This window comes from Oncorhynchus mykiss, chromosome 5 (assembly GCF_057628025.1).
Source record: "Oncorhynchus mykiss isolate SJ-2025 chromosome 5, ASM5762802v1, whole genome shotgun sequence".
Classification (NCBI taxonomy): domain Eukaryota; kingdom Metazoa; phylum Chordata; class Actinopteri; order Salmoniformes; family Salmonidae; genus Oncorhynchus; species Oncorhynchus mykiss.
Genome location: NC_143026.1, coordinates 44,697,607 through 44,720,051, shown reverse-complemented (window position 1 = coordinate 44,720,051; position 22,445 = coordinate 44,697,607). Strand labels below are relative to the sequence as shown.

Sequence of the window (22,445 nt, the reverse complement as noted above, 5' to 3'; positions counted from 1 at the left end):
TATGTATGGCATATTATCACAAACTAAGTACTAGGGTCGTGAATTGATGTTAGCTTCAGCTGTAAGCTAGCAAGGGAAGTTAGGACAACAAAGCTGGAAGCTACCGGTATCTTCAATATTGTATTGTAAAGTGCTCTCGCCTGTAATGCCATTGTTAAATACAGTTCGCAAAACAGTTACAACATTTCTAAATGCCGTTTTGCATTATTCAAGTGTGCTAACTTCTGTGCCGCATGAGTGTGGAGCTAACATGATGCAGCCCAAACTTCAGTGAGTTCAGTGGCTCCTCAGGATAGGCTAGAGCTAGCAATGAGTAAGTGGAGCAGGCACGGTGCTCTCGCGCTATAAGGGCACCTCGATAGACAGACTTGATCCTCTTTCAAATCAGTAGACAACATGAGACATTTGACAGAAGTACCGAAAGTAATACAAATTCTAGTACTGAACCGTTTCTCATGTTCTAGTATAAAAAAGTACAGACATTTCAGCTTACCTTACAACACTAGGACAGAGTGCGATGGAGAGGAGTCATTGATGGCCTATGCTCCCAAAGTAAGTAATAAAGGGAATGGGATGCCATTTGGGATGCAGAAACACATCTATAAAGAGCCTGATTAAAGCCAAACTAACCTGCATCAGCTCTGGATCTCTGGCCCGGCGCGCTCTTCCTGAATGGGGTCTTCATTCATCAGCATATAGGGGAGCAGCCTAGCTGCCAGACTAGGGTGAAAATATCTATGGTACCAAGTCTGGGGTCTAAAAATATGAACGTAATGAAAACATTAATGATTTATGTTATAGCCCAGAGAGATGGACAACAGCCAGGGAATAAATCTTAATATAATCCAGTGGGTCCAGTCAGAGGAAGTGAGAAAGTGAAAATCTATATGGCAACCAATTCAGAAAATGGAAACTGCCCACTGGGCACAGACGTCAGTTCAACATCTAGTTTTGATTTGCATTTGGTTGAGTTGTCAACGAACATGAAATCAACAAAAAATGTCACCATGTCATTGGATTTAGGTTAAAAGTTGGGTGAAAAAATTACGAAATGCCCTTATGTTGATGACTTTTTGCAAATCCAATTATTTCTCCACGTTGATTCAACGTCAACATGTTGTTTTTGGGGGGTTGAAATGATGAGGAAACAACTTTTATTCAACCAGTTTTTGCCCAGTGGGAGGGAGGGAGTTAAAAAGTAAAGTGTCTATATGATACCCAGTGAAAGCTGAAAAAAGGGATAGGGACGGATTATAATATTCAACCCAGATTGTCCAATGATGGTTAAGGACTGACTTCGGAGCAGGCGGATGGCTCTGTTCAGGGATGACAGTCACGTCAGGTCTCTGCGAAGACCTGCAAACCAAAATAAATTATAAAGGTGATTATAAATTGGGTGGTTCGAACCCTGAATGCTGATTGGCTGACAGCCGTGCTATATCAGACCGTATAGCATGTGTATGACAAAACATGCATTTTTACTGCTCTAATTACGTTGGTAACAGTTTATAATAGCAATAAGGCACCTTGGGGGTTTGTGGTATATGGCCAATATACAATATTTTCTACATTGTATAATAATAGTGAAGACATCAAAACTATGAAATAACACATATGAATCATGTAGTAACCAAAAAAGTGTTAAACAAATCAAAATATATTTTATATTTGAGATTCTCCAAAGTAGCCACCCTTTGCCTTGATGACAGCTTTGCACACTCTTGGCATTTTCTCAACCATTCCAGGTGACTATCTCATGAAGCTGGTTGAGAAAATGCCAAGAATGCCACTTGGAATGCATTTAAATTAACAGGTGTGCCTTGTTAAATGGAATTTATTTTCTTCTAAATGCGTTTGGGCCAATCAGTTGTGTTGTGACAAGGTAGGGTTGGTATACAGAAAATAGCCCTATTTGGTAAAAGACCAAGACCGTATTATGGCAAGAAAAGTTTAAATAAGCAAAGAGAAATCCATCATTACTTTTAAGACTTTTAAGAAGGTCAGTCAATCTGGAAAATTTCAAGAACGTTGAAAGTTTCTTCAAGTGCAGTCCCAAAAACTTTCAAGCACTATGACGAAACTGGCTCTCATGAGGACTGCCACAAGAAATGAAGAGTTACCTCTGCTGCAGAGGATAAGTTCATTATAGTTACTAGCTTCAGAAATTGCAGCCCAAATAAATGCTTCAGAGTTCAAGTAACAGACACATCTCAACATCAACTGTTCAGAGGAGACTGCGTGAATCAGGCCAGACTTGACTGCCCTTGACCAGCATAAAAACATCCTGTGGCGTTCTGCATTAGCATCGAATAGCCCCCTCGATATGCAACTTTTCAGGGAAGTCAGGAACCAATATACACAGTCAGTTAGGAAAGCTAAGGCTAGCTTTTTCAAACATAAATTTGCATCCTGTAGCATTAAATCCCAAAAGTTTTGGGACACTGTAAAGTCCATGAAGAATAAGAGCACCTCCTCCATGCTGCCCACTACACTGAGGCTAGGAAACACTGTCACCACCGATAATTCCACGATAATCGATCATTTCAATAAGCATTTTTCTACGGCTGGCCATGCTTTCCACCTGGCTACCCCTACCCCGGCCAACAGCTCTGCACCCCCTGCTTCTCCTTCCCCCAAATCCAGACAGCTGATGTTCTGAAAGAGCTGCAAAATCTAGATCACTACAAATCAGCTGGATTAGACAATCTGGACCCTCTCTTTCTAAAATTATCCGCCAAAATTGTTGCAACCCCTATTACTAGGCTGTTCAACCTCTCTTTCGTGTCGTTTGAGATCCCCAAAGATTGGAAAGCTGCCGCGGTCACCCCCCCCCCCCCCCCACTCTAGACCCAGACTGTTATAGACCTATATCCATCCTGCCCTGCCTTTCTAAAATCTTCGAAAGCCAAGTTAACATACATATCATGCAATCTGGTTTCTATGCAATCTGTGCAATATGCAATCTGGTTTCTGAGCAGGTCGTGGGTGCACCTCAGCCACGCTCAAGGTCCCTAAACGATATCATAACCACCATCGATAAAAGACAGTACTGTGCAGCCGCCTTCATCGACCTGGCCAAGGCTTTCGACTCTGTCAATCACTGCATTCTTATCGGCAGACTCAATAGCCTTGGTTTCTCGCTTGGTTCACCAACTACTTCTCAGATAGAGTTCAGGCCAGAGGGCCTGTTGTCTGGACCTCTGGCAGTCTCTATGGGGGTGCCACAGGGTTCAATTCTAGGGCCGACTCTTTTCTCTGTATATATATATATATATCAATGATTTCGCTCTTGCTGCTGGTGATTCTCTGATCCACCATCTGGCCCTTCTTTGGACACTGTGTTAACAAACCTCCAAACAAGCTTCAATGCCAGACAACACTCATTCCATGGCCTCCAACTGCTTTTAAATGCTAGTAAAACAAAATGCTTGCTCTTCAACCGATTTCTTCCCGCACCCACCCGCCCGACTAGCATCACTACTCTGGATGGTTCTGACTTAGAATATGTGGACAACTACAAATATCTAGGTGTCTGGTTAGACTGTAAACTCTCATTCCAGACTCACATTAAGCATCTCCAATACAAATTAAATCTAGAATCAGATTCTTATTTCGCAAACAAAGCCTCCTTCACTCATGCTGCCAAACATACCCTCGTAAAACTGACTATCCTACTGATCCTTGACTTCGGCGATGTAATTTACAAAATAGCCTCCAACACTCTACTAGTAAACTGGAAGTAGTCTATCACAGTGCCATCCGTTTTGTCACCAAAGCCCCATATACTACCCACCACTGCGACCTGTATGCTCTCGTTGGCTGGCCCTCACTACATATTTGTCGCATAACCCACTGGCTCCAGGTCATCTATAAGTCTTTGCTAGATAAAGCCCCGCCTTATTTCAGCTCACTGGTCACCATAGCAACACCCGTAGCACGCGCTCCAGCAGGTATATCTCACTGGTCATCCCCAAAGCCAACACTTCCTTTGGCTGCCTTTCCTTCCAGTTCTCTGCTGCCAATGACTGGAACAAAGTGCAAAAATCACTGAAACTGGAGACTTATATCTCCCTCTCTAACTTTAAGCATCAGCTGTCAGAGCAGCTCACAGATCACTGTACCTGTACACAGCCAATCTGTAAATAGCACACCCAACTACCTCATCCCCATATTGTTATTTATCTTCTTGCTCTTTTGCACCCCAGTATCTCTACTTGCACATCATCATCCATCTGCACATCTATCACTCCAGTGTTAATGCTAAATTGTAATGATTTTGCCTCTATGGCCTATTTATTGCCTTACTTCCCTAATCTTCTCCATTTGCACACACTGTACATATATTTTTTGATTGTGTTATTGACTGTACGTTTGTTTATGTGTAACTCTGTGTTGTTTTTGTCACACTGCTTTGCTTTATCTTGGCCAGGTCGCAATTGTAAATGAGAACTTGTTCTCAACTGACCTACCTGGTGAAATATATATATATATATATATTATATATGTTTAAAAGTCTTTCATTGTCAAATTGCTGCAAAGAAGCCACTACTAAAGGACACCAATAAGATGAAGAGACTTGCTTGGGCCAAGAAACATGAGCAATGGCCATTAGACTGATGGAAATCTGTCCTTTGGCCTGATGAGTCCAAATCTGAGATTTTTGGTTCCAACCGCCATGTCTTTATGAGACGCAGAGTAGATGATTGGAAGATCTCTGCATGAGTGGTTCTCACCATGAAGTAGGTGGTGTGATAGTGTGGGGATGCTTTGGTGGTGACACTGTCAGTGATTTATTTAGAATTCAAGGCACACTTAACCAGCATGGCTACCACAGCATGCAGGAGCGATACGCCATCCCATCTGGTTTGCGCTTAGTGGGACTATCATTTGTTTTTCAACAGGACAATGACCCAACACACCTCCAGGCTGTGTAATGGATATTTGACCAAGCAGGAGAGTGATGGAGTGCTGCATCAGATGACCTGGCCTCCACAATCACCCAACCTCAACCCAATTGATATAGTTTGGGATGAGTTGGACCACAGAGTGAAGGCAAAGCAGCCAACAAGTGCTCAGTATATGTGGGAACTCCTTCAAGACTGTTGGAAAAGCATTCCAGGTGAAGCTATTCGAGAGAATGCCAAGAGTGTGCAAAGCTGTCATCAAGGCAAAGGGTGGCTAATTTGAAGAATCTGATTGGTTTAATGATTGGTTTAACATTTTTGGTTACTACATGATAGTTTTGTTGTCTTCACTATTATTCTATAATGTAGAAAATAGTAAAAATAAAGAAAATACCTTGAATGAGGTGTGTCCAAACTTTGGACAGGTATTGTAGCTTTAAAAAAAACAATTATTTCTTCCCACTGGTGTGGGGATGTCATGGCAACAGTGAGAGACCCTGATTTCATGTGTATTATTGGAATGTATCCAAGCCATGTATGTAGTCAGTTACATTGAAGTGATGATCGCCAAGATGAAGGAGAAGCCTGTTTTGTTACCATCCACCCTATGTCACTCAAATTTTACCATTAGATACCAGGACTAGGCTAATCAAAACACTAAATTAGCCCTGTTTTACACATATAATTAGAATGATTCATCAAATCAGTCATGAATCATTCAATCATGAAGAGAATTAATGAATAATTCAAATTGTATGGTCCTTCTCCTACCACAGGGGTGCGTGCTCAGCCCCCTCCTGTACTAGATGTTCACCCATGCCTGTGTGACCACGCACGTTTCCAGCTCAATCATCATGTTTGCTGACGACACAACAGTGGTAAGCATGATTACCAACAACGATGAGATACCCTACAGGGAGAAGGTAAGGGCCCTGGGAGAGTGGTGGCAGGAAAATAACCCCTCACTCAACGTCAACAAAACAAAAGAGCTGATCGTGGACAGGAAACAGCAAAGGGAGCACGCACCTATCCACATTGACGGGGCCGCAGTGGAGAAGGTGGAAAGCTTCAAGTTCCACTGTGTACATATCACTGATGATCTGAAATGGTCCATCCACACAGACAGTGTGGTGAAGAATGCGCGCCAGCTCCTCTTCAATCTCAGGAGGCTGAAGAAATGTGGCTTGGTCCCCGAAAACCATCACAACCTTTTACAGTTGCACAATTGAGAGCATCCTGTCGGGCTGTATCACTGCCTGGTACGGCAACTGCACCGCCCGGAACCGCTGAGGGTGGTGCGGTCGAGGGTGGTGCGGTCTGCCCAATGCATCACCGGGGACAAACTACCTGCCCTCCAGGACACCTACAGCACCCAATGTCACAGGAAGGCCAAATATATCATCAAGGACATCAACCACCCGAGCCACGGCCTGTTCACACATCTATCATCCAGAAGGGCAGGTCAGTACAGGTGCATCAAAGTTGGAACCGAGAGACTGAAAAACAGCTTCTATCTCAAGGCCATCAGACTGTTAAATAGCCATCACTAGCCGGCTTCGCAACCCTGCACCTTAGAGGCTGCTGCACTATATACATAGACTTGGAATCACTGGCCTCTTTAATAATGGAACACTAGTCTTAATAATGTTTAAATAATGTTTACATACTGCTTTACTCATCTCATGTGTATATACTGTATTCTATTCTACTATATTTTAGTCAATGCCTCTCCGACATTGCTCAATCTAATATTTATATATTTCTAAAGTCCATTCTTTTACTTTTAGATGTGTGTATTGTTGTGAATTGTTTTATATACTACCGCACTGTTGGAGCTAGGAACACAAGCATTTCGCTACACCCTCAATAAAATCTGCTAAATATGTGTATGTGGCCAATAACATTTGATTTGAAATACTGTCTTGCTTGCATAACAGTGTAAATGATTACACATTACACACTCATTCACATTTTGTCAAGATACTGAAAGAAAAAAATATATATATTTCTCCACTCCTGTTCCCAAGACAAAATTAACATTTGTTATATAATTCCTCTGCAAGAAATGGATAAATCAGCAGGAGTTCATGTTATAGTACGTTACATGTGAGAGGTTATAGGCCAACAGTCAGTGTCCATATATCAGTTACTATTCAATTTAACCCATATACTTAAATTAGGAAAATTATGTTTATTCATGGTTACAGGGATACTCATGATCAGGATATAATATAAACAGTATATCAAAGGTTCATGTAAACAGTTTATCCCGAATATGACCTTAAAAGGCTCTGATTGGTCAATCCGACATCTGTGGCAGTACAGCATTTACTGAGATGCAGCATTTACTGAGATGCAGCCTCCGCAGATGTCAAGGCTTTCATACTTCTTGCGCTTAGCAGAGCAATTGTGAAGGAAGTTGTCGGGGAAGTTAGTGTTTATACAGGATGTACCGCCCCCACCTACCGTCAACCAATCATGTCGATGCGGTCCTATACGGAGCCCTCCGCATAGTTCGGAAGGGCAAGGCGATGCGGTACAGAGTTTGTCTTGCCTCTGCATGACTACGCAATTGCGTCACGCCCTCCATACTAAGCCTCCGACTACATTTTCGGATCAAGCCTAAATTGACTTTAAGCGGGATATGAGCTACTATCAGGAATACTGTGCGCATGTAAACGTGGTCATGGTCTTGAAATGGTAAGAAAAATGCAGTCTGCAAACAGCGCATAATTAGCTACACTAGCTAACGTTAGTGGCTGCAGCAGCCCATGTCAGCCATATTGCAGTACTATTAACCGCACAGTCGAACAAAGGATTACTGTACTCTGGTTGACAAGAAACACATTTTCAAATGACAACAAAAATGACTCAAACCAGCCTACTTCCCACCCCAATTTTGAAAACCCATGTTACGCGCGCATAGAGACCTTTTCGAATTCATATTTGTGGTTGGCTTCCTGTCTGACAATAGATGTTTGTCTGTCGGGATATCTTACCCGCTTTATTGTGAAATTATAGCAAGATATGAAGGATATTTTCGTCTCCCGTTTGTCCCCTGTGCCAAGCCAGTCTCCGTTTGATGGCAACACCGATTCTATGGCCAAAAACCTTCCCCTCTTCTTCCGCTGCCAAATAGTGTTACAGCACGAGAAACAATTGGCGCAGTAAATTCCATCTTCCTGCAAAATAGTGAGTCATTGCGCGTTCTCCGAACCGACAGCTCTGCACCTGCGCATGTGTGACTGCGACAGGGCTCGGAACAACTTGAGGACAAGAACTAGTTGAGTAAACTATTTAATTGACAACCAGTCTTGTCAATGTCTGATTAAATTAATAATGATCCTTTACCTATAGGCTACTTTTTTTTGTATTATCTATACCCATGCACCTGCCAGGTTCGCCTAATTTGCCCACATTTAGAATAGAATGGAATATGCCCTAATTATTTAAATGTATTCTCTAAAAAGTGTAATCCTTCAGTGTGGTATTTGAAAGAAAAGGGAACAGAAGGTTTCTTTTATGCAGATATGACAAGACTACAAAGAGTATTGCATTCCCTTCCAACATTTTAATGTACATGATTAGGCTACATAAATCAACAACTCAGTTAATTATTCTCCTTCACAACCTATTCCCTAGGCCTATCCATTGGTGGTCTTAGCATGTAAATCTTGGTAGGGCAAACTCATTTATTTGTTTATGCATGCCAGCAAAGCCACTACACAACACAAAACAATTGATTAATTGCACTATAACAGTGACAAACTGTGCCCACAAACTGTTTGGGCCTATAGAAAGCTGTCCCAACATTTACTGCCTTTTTAAAAACCATAGCTGATATGGCTGACTTGCTTAAACAAATATGGTTACTACTGACTCCATGTGGATTTGTGTCGATAAGAACCGCATTCTTCTTCAATAATAATCAACGGCAAAATGAGTTTTGACTTTTGAACCATACACAAACATTATTACATTTATGTTCAGTAAATTCATAATGTTTATTCTTATATCATTAACACTTAGCTCTAATTATAAGCAAGTGCAAGCAAACGAGCTGCAATGAGGTAGGCCTATTCGGTCAGCACTTTCAAAATGGACACCGACAGAAATTCCGATAGATGTTAGTTCAGATGAATTCAGAAATATGGCCTTAACTTTACTATTCTTTAAGTCACCACACACAGAGAGAGAGACTCTTGGTTAGCCTACCATTTTAGGTATTTTATTTGGCCTATGTCGTCTAAAAAGGAAGGAAAATACAATCATGAGGAGCCACTTTATATGCAATATACAATATACAGACAGCGCATTGCACAAACAAAACAACCCTCACAATATCAACTGGAATTACATGGGTCTATTACTGATATTTTTGTTGAAAACATTTTTTGAATGGGAAGAGACTGTCACTTGCAAACATGGTTACAGACCCAACAACATTATACAGTATCTCCTTCTCGTCAAGAAAAGCACAAGCTAATTATAATACACAAAGTAAGGAAAACAATTAAATCATTCCAACGTTGCCTAAAATTATGAATAAGATACTAATGAGATAGACCTACATTATATTAGCAATAGGCTTATACCAATTGAGATGTACAGACTATGGCATAAGAGAACAATGAGGGGATAAGAGGAAATCTGTAATTTGGATTAAGACATTAATGAGCGAGCTAAGATAGACGTAGTCAATATAATTATTTGTTCAACTTTTGAAATGTACAGTGACAGAATTCAGAACATGGGCCATTCTTACAGTTTCTCCCTGTACACCAAGTCAGAACCGTAGGATACATTAAAGGGGGCATATAAGCAAACAAAGAAAGCTTGTGAGTGAGAAACGTAGGCTAAGTTCGGAGGGGGAAAGGGACCAAATTACTACACAACATACAATTATTATTACATTATTAGCTACAGTATACATAACTCCCTAGCATATTACATCATATATGCAGCAGCATACAAGACATTTCTGGATTCACCATCTTTTTGCTGTGCTCACTTAAACAGGATGGGGTCCTTCTTGTGGGCAGATTTTGTCATCAAAGTCTGTCTTTTTCTGGATTTATGGTGCTTTCAAGACAACTGGGAACTTTGAAAAAAACAAGGTTGAATCATGACGTCAGTGATCTTCAGGTCGGAGCTCTAGAAAGAGGCCCAAGTTCCGAGTTGGATGACCGTTCAAAACGTATTTTCCCAGTTGTAAGTTCCCAGTTATCTTGAACTCACTGAAGTCTGAGATTTCCCAGGTCCGATTTTAAAGTTGTTTTGAATGCGGCAGAAGTCATGCTGGATTGACATGGTCAATGTATTCAACCTTTTCTGGCCCATGGTGTTGCGTGTGAATGTTTGCCCTTTTAAGCTTGGAAAAGAGACCCTTTTAGACAGATGTTTTAAATCCTTAAACCCAGACATGGAGCACACACCCTCTAAACCAAATAGCAGGCAAGGGAAGCAAAATATTGATTGCTTTGCCACGCTTGCAGTTAGCCACTGATTCTTACCAAACCACTCATTGTTGAATTTGCGATTTCCGACTTGTTGTGTAATGTTTACTGTATGTCCAATGGTCGATGAGCACCGAAAAGTTTAATCAATAATTTCTCGTCATATGACAAGGTTTGAAAAGGATTTCCCAGGCGATTGTCGACATGATTCATGATGATGACTGGTTGCTAGCTGAGATTTTGAAAGTATGATGTTGACATTATCAGTACAATCAAAGCTATGGTAGATATAACGTGATTTGACGTCATTTTATCTGCGGCCAATGACCTTGAGCCTTTATGGATGGGCACTTCTAATGTAAATCTATGGCAGCACCCAAGGCGACTTGAACTGCCTAGCACTCCCTGTAGATTCTGCGGTGACGTATTGTCCCCATGAGTGACAGAACACTGAGCCAATCAGGGCGCAACTAGAGGACATTACCAACGCCTATGCTCTGTATTTTCCCCTGGCTGCTGCTCCACCTGTCCTAAAGGAGGGGTAGCCACTGGGCCAATTATGATACAGACCTACTTTGAAATGCCCAAATAGGAATTCCAAAGATTTCAACATTATGCCATGAGTGATTTGTTCTTTTGACAGGGTCAAAATAATCCCTTTGTCCCCCATCTCTCTAAAATATTATGACTATCTGGCAAAAGACAGCAAAAGTTCATCTCAGCTACGGACAAAATGCTAACTATTTAAACACACCAGTGGAAAAAGACAAATGAATGTCACATTTCCTTTTCACAGAGACTTTTGAGTTGACCCCTTTGGTTTTTCATCCTTGGGAAAGTAAACCACACCCACAAACATGGGCAATCTGCTTCCGCCAGGTGGTTGCCATGGAAACATATGTCTTTACATGCCTTTGAACTGTTGCATGATGGATAGGAGCTGATCACTGCATTTCTGGATGTTTCCCTGCTCTTCTTTCAGTTTCTCCTGCTCATGCACAACTTCCTCCTTGAAAATCAGAAAAGGAAAATTCATTCACGATAGCCCCATAGCTTTTTACAGTACACTTCAGTTCAAAAGCACATTGATGTATTCATAGATGGACGGCTATCTTTTCTGAACAGGTGGGATTTTCTTGTAGCCCAGTGCTGGAAGGTACGACTGTCACACACTCCCCAAAGACCGATAATGCCGATAATCCACTATAAATAAAACTGAATAGAATAAATGTTTTCATAATCTGTTTCTTATGTTTTGTACCTAGATTTAGAATGGCCTGGAAATGTTACATGTCTGTTTATGTTTGTATTGCTGGGTGTGAAGGGGGTGTTACCACAAAAACACTGAGTTTACACAGCTCCTTTCTCTCCTTGTCATTCTCCTCTGCCTGAGCACATAGCTAGGTCTCGTTCTGGGCTCTGTGTCTCTCAAGCATTTCCTGTAGTTCCTGCAATACTAAACCACAAACAAACCTTTTGTCATTCTTCCTGGAATGAAAAAATATATACATGTTGTACTGTCACCCACTGGATAGGTGCAGTGAACTGTGTTATTTTACAGGGTCAGCCATATTAGTACGGTGCCCCTGTGGCAAATTAGGGTTAAGGGCCTTGCTCAAGGCCCATTGCCAGATTTATCACCTTTAATTAAACATTTTTTAACTTTTACCCCTTTTTCTCCCCAATCTCGTAGTATCCAATTGGTAGTTACAGTCTTGTCACATCGGGAGAGGCGAAGGTCGAGAGCCGTGCCAAGCCGCACTGCTTCGGAAGCCAGCCGCACCAATGTGTCACGAGGAAACACCGTACACCTGGTGACCGTGTCAGCGTGCATTGCACCCGGCACATTATTCCAGAGAGGGAATAACACAAACATCTTTTAAATTCCCACCATATACGTACACTGAGTGTACAAAACATTACGAACACTTGCTCTTTCCATGACAGTAACCAGGTGAATCCAGGTGAAAGCTATGATTTCTTATTGATGTTACCTATTAAATCCACTTCAATCAAGAAGGGGAGGAGACAGGTTAAAGAAGGATTTAAGCCTTGAGACAATTGAGACATGGATTGTGTATGTGTGCCATTCAGAGGGTAAACAAAAGATTTAAGTGCCTTTGATTAGGGTATGGTAGTAGATGCCAGTCACACCCGTTTGTGTCAAGAACTGCATTGTTGCTGGATTTTCAAATTCAAATACTCCAGGTATTTATACATAAATTCTAGTTGTACTTTATCAAAATCCTTTTCAAAATCAGCTATGAGTACTAGGCCCGGTTTCCCAATTTGTTCATAGTGTTCTATTGTTTCAAGTACTTGTCTTATATTATCTCCAATGTATCTCCATGTAAAAAAAAAAACTTGATTAGGATGTATAATATCCCACAATGCTTTTTTATTCTATGCGCTATGCATTTTCCTCTAATTTTTGCATCACAACACTGAAGTGTTTTTTTAGGTGGAATGGATCTTTATATGTACCCTCTTGCTGAGTATCAGGTAGTCTACAATTTTTATAGGAGTGGTTAAAACATGCTTAAAACGGACCTCTGTGTTCATGGGGAAATGTTTGATACACCTCAGCTGGTATTCAATCCAGCCCCAGAGTTTTCCCAGAGTGAAAGGCTTTAATTGCACCAACAAGTTCCTCCTCTGTAATTTTCCTTCAGATGAGTCTTTCTGTACAGTTGTTAATTTTACGTTATTAATATAAAAATAAATCCTTACAATTAACTTCAGTTAGTGGCGATGGAGGAGACTGAAATGATAACATATGCTTAAAATATTTAGCTTCCTCTAGTTTTGGCAAGTCAGTTAGGACATCTACTTTGTGCATGACACAAGTACTTTTTCCAACAATTGTTTACAGACAGATTATTTCACTGTATCACAATTCCAGTGGGTCAGAAGTTTACATACACTATGTTGACTTATGTCATCAAATCAAATTTATTTATATAGCCCTTCGTACATAAGCTGATATCTCAAAGTGCTGTACAGAAACCCAGCCTAAAACCCCAAACAGCAAGCAATGCAGGTGTAGAAGCACGGTGGCTAGGAAAAACTCTCTAGAAAGGCCAAAACCTAGGAAGAAACCTAGAGAGGAACCAGGCTATGTGGGGTGGCCAGTCCTCTTCTGGCTGTGCCGGGTGGGGATTATAACAGAACATGGCCAAGATGTTCAAATGTTCATAAATGACCAGCATGGTCCAATAATAATAAGGCAGAACAGTTGAAACTGGAGCAGCAGCACGGCCAGGTGGACTGGGGACAGCAAGGAGTCATCATGACAGGTAGTCCTGAGGCATGGTCCTAGGGCTCAGGTCCTGGCATGTCATGGCATTAGAAGCTTCTGTAAGGCTAATTGACATAATTTGAGTCAATTGGAGGTGTACCTGTGGATCTATTTCAAGGCCTACCTTCAAACTCAGTGCCTCTTTGCTTGACATCATGGGAAAGTCAAAAGAAATCAGCCAAGACCTCAGAAAAACGTTCACCTGTACAAACAATAGTACGCAAGTATAAACACCATGGGACCACGCAGCTGTCATACGCTTAGGAATAAGACGTGTTCTGTCTCCTAGAGATGAATGGACTTTGGTGCGAAATGTGCAAATCAATCCCAGAACAACAGCAAAGGACCTTGTGAAGATGCTGGAGGAAACGGGTACAAAAGTATCTATATCCAAAGTAAAACAAGTCCTATATCGCCATAACCTGAAGGCCGCTCAGCAAGGAAGAAACCACTGCTCCAAAACTGCCATTTAAAAAGCCAGACTACGGTTTACAACTGCACATGGGGACAAAGATCGTACATTTGGAGAAATGTCCTCTGGTCTGATGAAACAGAAATAGAACTGTTTGGCCATAATAACTATTGTTATGTTTGGATGAAAAAGGGGGAGGCTTGCAAGCCAAAGAACACCATCCCAACCGTGAAGCACGGGGGTGGCACCATCATGTTGTGGGGGTGCTTTGCTGCAAGACGGACTGGTGCACTTCACAAAATAGATGGCATCATGAGCAAGGGAAATTATGTGGATATATTGAAGCAACATCTCAAGACATCAGTAAGTTAAAGCTTGGTCGAAAATGGGTCTTCCAAATGGACAATGATCTCAAGCATACTTCCAAAGTTGTGGCAAAATGGCTAGATGACAACAAAGTCAATGTATTGGAGTGGCCATCACAAAGCCCTGACCTCAATCCTATCGAAAATGTGTGGGCAGAACTGAAAACGCGTGTGCGAGCCAGGAGGCTTACAAACCTGACTCGGTTACACCAGCTCTGTCAGAAGGAATGGGCCAAAATTCACCCAACTTATTGTGGGAAGCTTGTGGAAGGCTACCCGAAACGTTTGACCCAAGATAAACAATTTAAAGGCAATGCTACCAAATACTAATTGAGTGTATGTAAACTTCTGACTCACTGGAAATGTGATGAAAGAAGTAAAAGCTGAAATAAATCATTCTCTCTACTTTTGTTCTGACATTTCACATTCTTAAAATAAACTGGTGATCCTAACTGACCTAAGACAGGGAATTGTTACTGGGTTTAAATGTCAGGAATTGTAAAAAAAAAAAGAAAAAAAAAAAAAAAACGGATTTTAAATGTATTTGGCTAAGGTGAATGTAAACTTACGACTTCAACTGTATATTTCTGTGAATCATGGATGATTCCATCATTTGTAACAAATTTCTATAAATTATATTTGGTAGAATTTCTATGTCGCGTGTGTGCATCTATCAGTTACACATACATTTCAGTACATACACACAACAAGTAGGTCTCTTGGGGGAGAGGCGTTGTATAATGTGACTGTGTATCAGGCTGTATAGTTTTAGCAATGATAAATTGCACAGCAAACTCAGTAATGAACATTACAATCCCACCCTAAAGATCCTGAATATAAGGCTTGTGGAAATAATGAATGCTATGGGTACTACTCTTTCAAAGTGGCTGTTATTTATTTGGGAAGTTAAGATCCATCTGTTGACAAGTAGCAAAGAAGCTGGGTTTTAATCAGTTATTTTAGCCTTCATCTTTGAGAGTTGAGGCTGTGTTCTTCCTATCATCTACACTCCTTCCCTTTATTAACCCAGGGGTAGACAGACTAGACTCCCTGCCCTGTCCTGTAAGCTTACCTATGTCAAAGCAGTAGACTCCACACTGAAAAAAAGTTGTGGGGTTCTTGATGTGGCATCTAGTGTTCTTCATAATTCTTAAAGGTTCTTGAAATGTTTGGAAGCCTGCAGAGGTGTCCCTTTCATAGAAATTGGCCAGTATAAACGGGTGTTGATTTTCAGTGTAACAATAAAAATAAAAAAAATATTTTATTTGTCACATGCACAGAATACAACAAGTGTAGACTTTACCATGAAGTGCTTACTTACGAGCCCTTTCGCAACAATGCAGTTAAAAATAAGAAAATTAACAAATACATAAATATAAAATAGTAACACAATAAAACAACAATAACGAGGCTATATACAGTCTATATACAAGGAGTACCGGCACAGAGTCAGTGTACTGGGGTACGAGGTAGTTGGGAGATTGATTGAGGTAATATGTACATGTAGGTTTGGTTAGGGGATTAATTGAAGTACTATGTATATGTAGGTAGGGGGTGAAAAACAGAAAGTCAGGGTAGCCGTTTAATTAGCTGTTCAGCAGTCTTACGGCTTTGGGGTAGAAACTTTTCAGGTGCATTTTGGCTTCAGAGTTTGTGCTCCTGTACCGCTAGCTGTGCTATAGCAGAAAGTGTTGACTCAGAAGTCAAATTGACACTGTAAAGAGTTAAATTAACACTCAGTGGTGTAAAGACCCTAGTGTTGGCGTTAATAACCAGACGTGAACTAAACCCATGCCAATTATTATCATATTTCCCAGCATGCTGTATTGGAGGTTGATTTTTAGAACAGTTTGTTTCATTATCTATGTTTTTGCATGTACATTGATTTATTAATGAATCTAATGCTACTCAAATATACAGTATATAGCATAATTCTTTTTTTTACTATTCCAATCTGTTACTTATTGCACCCGTTTCAGAAATTGTTGTTCCAGTTTAGATGTTTAAGGTAGGCTCATGTTGTTGTTTACCCAACTCTGGCAGTAATTATTTTTAAGAATAGAGGAAGACATTCGTCATCCTGCAGCTTGGACACTAAAAATGCTAAGTGTAATACAAAAAAAAAAGAAAAGCAGAACTTAATATTTGGTACAGAAATCTTTGTTTGCAATTACAGAGATCATACGTTTCCTGTAGTTCTTGACCAGGTTTGCACACACTGCAGCAGGGATTTTGGCCCACTCCTCCATACAGACCTTCTCCAGATCCTTCAGGTTTCGAGGCTGTCTCTGGGCAATAGACTTTCAGCTTCCTCCAAAAATGTTCTATTGGGTTCAGGTCTGGAGACTGGCTAGGCCACTCCAGGACCTTGAGATGCTTCTTACGGAGCCACTCCTTAGTTTCCCTGGCTGTGTGTTTCGGGTCGTTGTCATGCTGGAAGACCCAGCCACGACCCATCTTCAATGCTCTTACTGAGGGAAGGAGGTTGTTGGCAAAGATCTTGCGATACATGGCCCCATCCATCCTCTCCTCAATACGGTGCAGTGGTCCTGTCCCCTTTGCAGAAAAGCATCCCCAAAGAATGATGTTTCCACCTCCATGCTCCACGGTCAGGATGGTGTTCTTGGGGTTGTACTCATCCTTCTTCTTCCTCCAAACACGGCGAGTGGAGTTTAGACCAAAAAGCACTATTTTTGTCTCATCAGACCACATGACCTTCTCCCATTCCTCCTCTGAATCATCCAGATGGTCATTGGCAAACTTCAGACGGGCCTGGACATGCGTGCGCTGCAGGATTTTAATCCATGACAGCGTAGTGTGTTACTAATGGTTTTCTTTGAGACTATGGTCCCAGCTCTCTTCAGGTCATTGACCAGGTCCCACCGTGTAGTTCTGGGCTGATCCCTCACCTTCCTCATGATCATTGATGCCCCACGAGGTGAGGTCTTGCATGGAGCCCCAGACAGAGGGTGACTTTAAACAATGCTACCTTATATAATGTTACTTACCCTACATTATTCATCTCATATGCATACGTATATACTGTACTCTATATCATCGACTGTATCCTTATGTAATACATGTATCACTAGCCACTTTAACTATGCCACTTTGTTTACATACTCATCTCATATGTATATACTGTACTCGATACCATCTACTGTATCTTGCCTATGCTGCTCTGTACCATCACTCATTCATATATCCTTATGTACATATTCTTTATCCCCTTACACTGTGTACAAGACAGTAGTTTTGGAATTGTTAGTTAGATTACTTGTTATTACTGCATTGTCGGAACTAGAAGCACAAGCATTTCGCTACACTCGCATTAACATCTGCTAACCATGTGTATGTGACAAATAAAATTAGATTTGATTTGATTTGAATGACCGTCATCTTGAACTTCTTCCATTTTCTAATAATTGCGCCAACAGTTGTTGCCTTCTCACCAAGCTGCTTGCCTATTGTCCTGTAGCCCATCCCAGCCTTGTGCAGGTCTACAATTTTACCCCTGATGTCCTTACACAGCTCTCTGCTCTTGGCCATTGTGGAGACGTTGGAGTCTGTTTGATTGAGTGTGTGGACAGGTGTCTTTTATACAGGTAACGAGTTCAAACAGGTGCAGATAATACAGGTAATGAGTGGAGAACAGGAGGCCTTCTTAAAGAAAAACTAACAGGTCTGTGAGAGCCGGAATTCATACTGGTTGGTAGGGGATCAAATACTTATGACATGCAATAAAATGCAAATTAATTACTTAAATCCAGAAAATCACATTCTATGATTTTTATGTTTGTAAAATCGGCAGTGTGTCAAATACTTGTTCTCCCCACTGTATATCCCCACTCTGGCTGGATTCCAATATGAATTATATATCAGTTTGCAAGCCAGCATAATGTGGCCTGTAAACTAAGTTTCAGGTCACTGTGTTAGGGTAAAACTAGGCCCTCAAAAGAAGCCCTTATGAAATATGTATTGCTTTGTGTTTAAGAATAAAAAATGTATGACAACGTAGTTACTTAGGATCTCACTTGGTGAAGGCCACAGGACTGAAAATGAATGAATGTAACAACCATGTTTCTGTCACTAGCAAACAGACTCATGAGTGGTACTGGTAACTTTAAAATTAATTCGAAAGGCACCCTGGGAAATATGCAAATAAGGCTTAAACCCCTAAAGTAGGGCTATTCAATTCCTGTCCTGGAGGGCAGAAACATTTCTGACATAGATTTATAGTATGGTTCTTCAAAAAGAAACCATCCCATCCCATTTCTGGTTCTTCAGAGATCATAAAATGGTTCCCCTATGGCAGTGGTTCCCTACTCCGGTTCTCGAGTATCCCCAACAGCACACATTTTTGTTGTATCCCTGGACCAACATACCTAATTCAACTCTTTGAAGGCCTAATGATTAGTTGACAAGTTAAATCAGGTGTGCTTGTCCAGGGCTACAATAAAATGTGTACTGCAGGAGGTACTCAAGGACTGGAGTTGGGTTCCAATTTGCACCTTTATTTTAAGAGTGCAGAAAGACATTCTCCAGCTTGCAGATTGGACATCTCCTCCAAATAGGTAGTGCTTGCCTTTAACCCCACCGTGGAGGGAGGGAGAATAGATATCAGCCGTACATGTACAGTGTATGGCTGTGTAAGGTATGTAGTAGAGGTCGACCAATTATGGTTTTTCAACGCCGAAACCGATTATTGGAGGACCAAAAAATGCCAATACCAATTAATTGGCCGATTTTAAAAATATATATATTTGTAATAATGACAATTACAACAATACTTAATGAACTCTTATTTTAACTTAATATAATACAGCAATAAAAATCTATTTAGCCTCAAATAAATAATGAAACATGTTCAATTTGGTTTAAATAATGCAAAATCAAAGTGTTGGAGAAGAAAGTAAAAGTGCAATATGTGCCATGTAAGAAAGCTAACGTTTAATTCCTTGCTCAGAAAATGAGGACATGTGAAAGCTGGTGGTTCCTTTTAACATGAGACTTCAATATTCCCAGGTAAGAAGTTTTAGGTTGTAGTTATTATAGGAATTATAGGACTATTTCTCTCTATAACATTTGTATTCCATATACCTTTGACTATTGGATGTTCTTATAGGCACTTTAGACAACAGCCACCCTCAAAGCAGTGTTACCCATGCAGAGCAAGGGGAACAACTACTCCAAGTCTCAGAGCAAGTGACGTTTGAAACGCTATTAGCGCGCACCCCGCTAACTAGCTAGTCATTTCACATCGGTTACACCAGCCTAACCTCGGGAGTTGATAGACTTGAAGTCATAAACAGTGCAATGCTTGAAGCACAGGGAAGAGCTGCTGGCAAAACGCATGAAAGTGCTGTTTGAATGAATGCTTACGAGCCTGCTGCTGCCTACCACCGCTCAGTCAGACTGTTCTATCAAATATCAAATCATAGACTTAATTATAACATAACACACAGAAATACGAGCCTTTGGTCATTAATATGGTAGAATCCGGAAACTATAATTCCGAAAACAAAACGTTTATTATTATCGCATATAATATATCATATATCAACCATGTGTAGTTAACTAGTGATTAGGATTGATTGATTAATTGTTTTTTCTAAGATAAGTTTAATGCTAGCTAGCAACTTACCTTGGCTTCTTACTGCATTCGCGTAACAGATAGGCTCCTTTTGGAGTGCAATGAGAGGCAGGTGGTTAGAATGTTGGACTAGTTAATGTAAGGTTGCAAGATTGAATCCCCGAGCTGACAAGGTAAAAATCTGTCATTCTGCCCCTGAACAAGGCAGTTAACCCACCGTTCCTAGGCCGTCATTGAAAATAAGAACATGTTCTTAACTGACTTGCCAAGTTAAATAAAGGCGTAAAATATATATATATATATATATATATATATATATATATATATATATATATATATATATATATATTAAAAATAAAATCGGCCAAATCGGTGTCCAAAAATACCGATTTCCGATTGTTATGAAATCTTGAAATCGGTAATAATTAATCGGCCATTCCGTTTAATCGGTCAACCTCTGGTATGTAGTACATCTCAACTGATGTGTCAAAGAATGTGTCCATGATTGATTTGAAGACAGATTGCATACAGTAATAGTATGGTGTGACAATTGTATTTAATTGTTCAGATGCTCTATACACTATATCATTTACCATTCTGTGGCATCACCTCGCATATGATGAGTGGGTGAAACTACAACACAATGCAACTTGTTAAGTGAAGTGAGTAATCATGGGTATAATCATATCACAGTGCATTTTTAAGAAGGCTGGAATTATGATTTAACCAGGCCATCACCAAGGGTATTAGTCATAGCCTACATGTGTTTTGTTTAGCTCATAGAGTAGAATTATACTGAAACTGTGAGCATGTAGAAGTTATTCAGATATACTGACAGGTCATCCTACAAAAGACAGGGAAATACATTTTTAGGTTCATTAGCATGTTCTACTGATACCAATTGGTAAAATAAAAGTAGTGGGATTTACTTAATGGAACATGGTGGATACCTTTCCAAACAGGAAAGCTATATTCCCAGCCACTGCTAGTGCATGGCCATGCCTAGGGAGGTAGATACGTGGTAATGGAGAAATAACATGGAAACAACTTTCTCCATCTGCCTCTAACAGTGCTTCCCAAGTCCAGTCCTCGAGTACCCCCAGCAGCACACATTTTGTTGTGGTCCCGGACAAACATAACTCAACTCATTGAGGGCCTGATGATTAGCTGACAAGTTGAATCAGGTGTGCTTGTCCGAGGATACAATAAAAATGTGTACGTTTGGACACTGTGCTATCTAACCTCCAAACGAGCTTCAATGCCATACAACACTCCTTCCGTGGCCTCCAACTGCTCTTAAACGCTAGTAAAACCAAATGCATGCTTTTCAACCGTTCGCTGCCTGCACCCGCACGCCCGACTAGCATCACCACCCTGGATGGTTCCGACCTAGAATATGTGGACATCTATAAGTACCTAGGTGTCTGGCTAGACTGTAAACTCTCCTTCCAGACTCATATCAAACATCTCCAATCTAAAATCAAATCTAGAGTCGGCTTTCTATTCCGCAACAAAGCCTCCTTCACTCACGCCGCCAAACTTACCCTAGTAAAACTGACTATCCTACCGATCCTCGACTTCGGCGATGTCATTTACAAAATAGCTTCCAACACTCTACTCAGCAAACTGGATGCAGTTTATCACAGTGCCATCCGTTTTGTTACTAAAGCACCTTATACCACCCACCACTGCGACCTGTATGCTCTAGTCGGCTGGCCCTCGCTACATATTCGTCGCCAGACCCACTGGCTCCAGGTCATCTACAAGTCCATGCTAGGTAAAGCTCCGCCTTATCTCAGTTCACCGGTCACGATGGCAAAACCCACCCGTAGCACGCGCTCCAGCAGGTGTATCTCACTGATCATCCCTAAAGCCAACACCTCATTTGGCAGCCTTTCGTTCCAGTTCTCTGCTGCCTGTGACTGGAACTAATTGCAAAAATCGCTGAAGTTGGAGACTTTTATCTCCCTCACCAACTTCAAACATCTGCTATCTGAGCAGCTAACCGATCGCTGCAGCTGTACATAGTCTATTGGTAAATAGCCCACCCAATTTTACCTACCTCACACCCATAGTTTTTATTTATTTACTTTTCTGCTCTTTTGCACACCAATATCTCTACCTGTACATGACCATCTGATCATTTATCACTCCAGTGTTAATCTGCAAAATTGTAATTATTCGCCTACCTCCTCATGCCTTTTGCACACAATGTATATACTCTCTTTTTTTTCTACTGTGTTATTGACTTGTTAATTGTTTACTCCATGTGTAACTCTGTGTTGTCTGTTCACACTGCTATGCTTTATCTTGGCCAGGTCACAGTTGCAAATGAGAACTTGTTCTCAACTAGCCTACCTGGTTAAATAAAGGTGAAATAAAAAAATAAAACATGATCCTCTAGAACAGTGTTTCCC

The 22,445-nt window shown here is 40.8% G+C and overlaps 1 protein-coding gene and 1 long non-coding RNA gene across 6 annotated transcripts in view; one reads left to right on the top strand and one right to left on the bottom strand.

The window, feature by feature from the left end:
• Positions 1-8,151, bottom strand: part of LOC110523909 (spindlin-W) — a 30,202-nt gene extending 22,051 nt beyond the window's left edge. Inside the window, exons 1-3 of one of the 5 annotated variants that reach the window (XM_021603049.3) lie at positions 7,904-8,151; positions 1,297-1,356; positions 631-756 (exon numbers count right to left, since the gene is read on the bottom strand). In XM_021603049.3, coding sequence (XP_021458724.1) covers positions 631-685 — 55 coding nt within the window. In that variant the 5' untranslated portion in view covers positions 686-756; positions 1,297-1,356; positions 7,904-8,151. Of the gene's footprint in view, positions 1-630; positions 757-1,265; positions 1,357-7,903 lie in introns of all 5 variants that reach the window. The other 4 variants (XM_021603047.3, XM_021603051.3, XM_021603050.3 and 1 more) reach the window with 4 other exon arrangements.
• Positions 7,411-15,087, top strand: LOC149983294 (uncharacterized). Its single transcript, XR_016496068.1, has 2 exons — positions 7,411-7,604; positions 12,054-15,087. It is a non-coding gene; the product is annotated as an uncharacterized LOC149983294 (long non-coding RNA).
• The last annotated feature ends 7,358 nt before the right edge of the window (positions 15,088-22,445 follow it).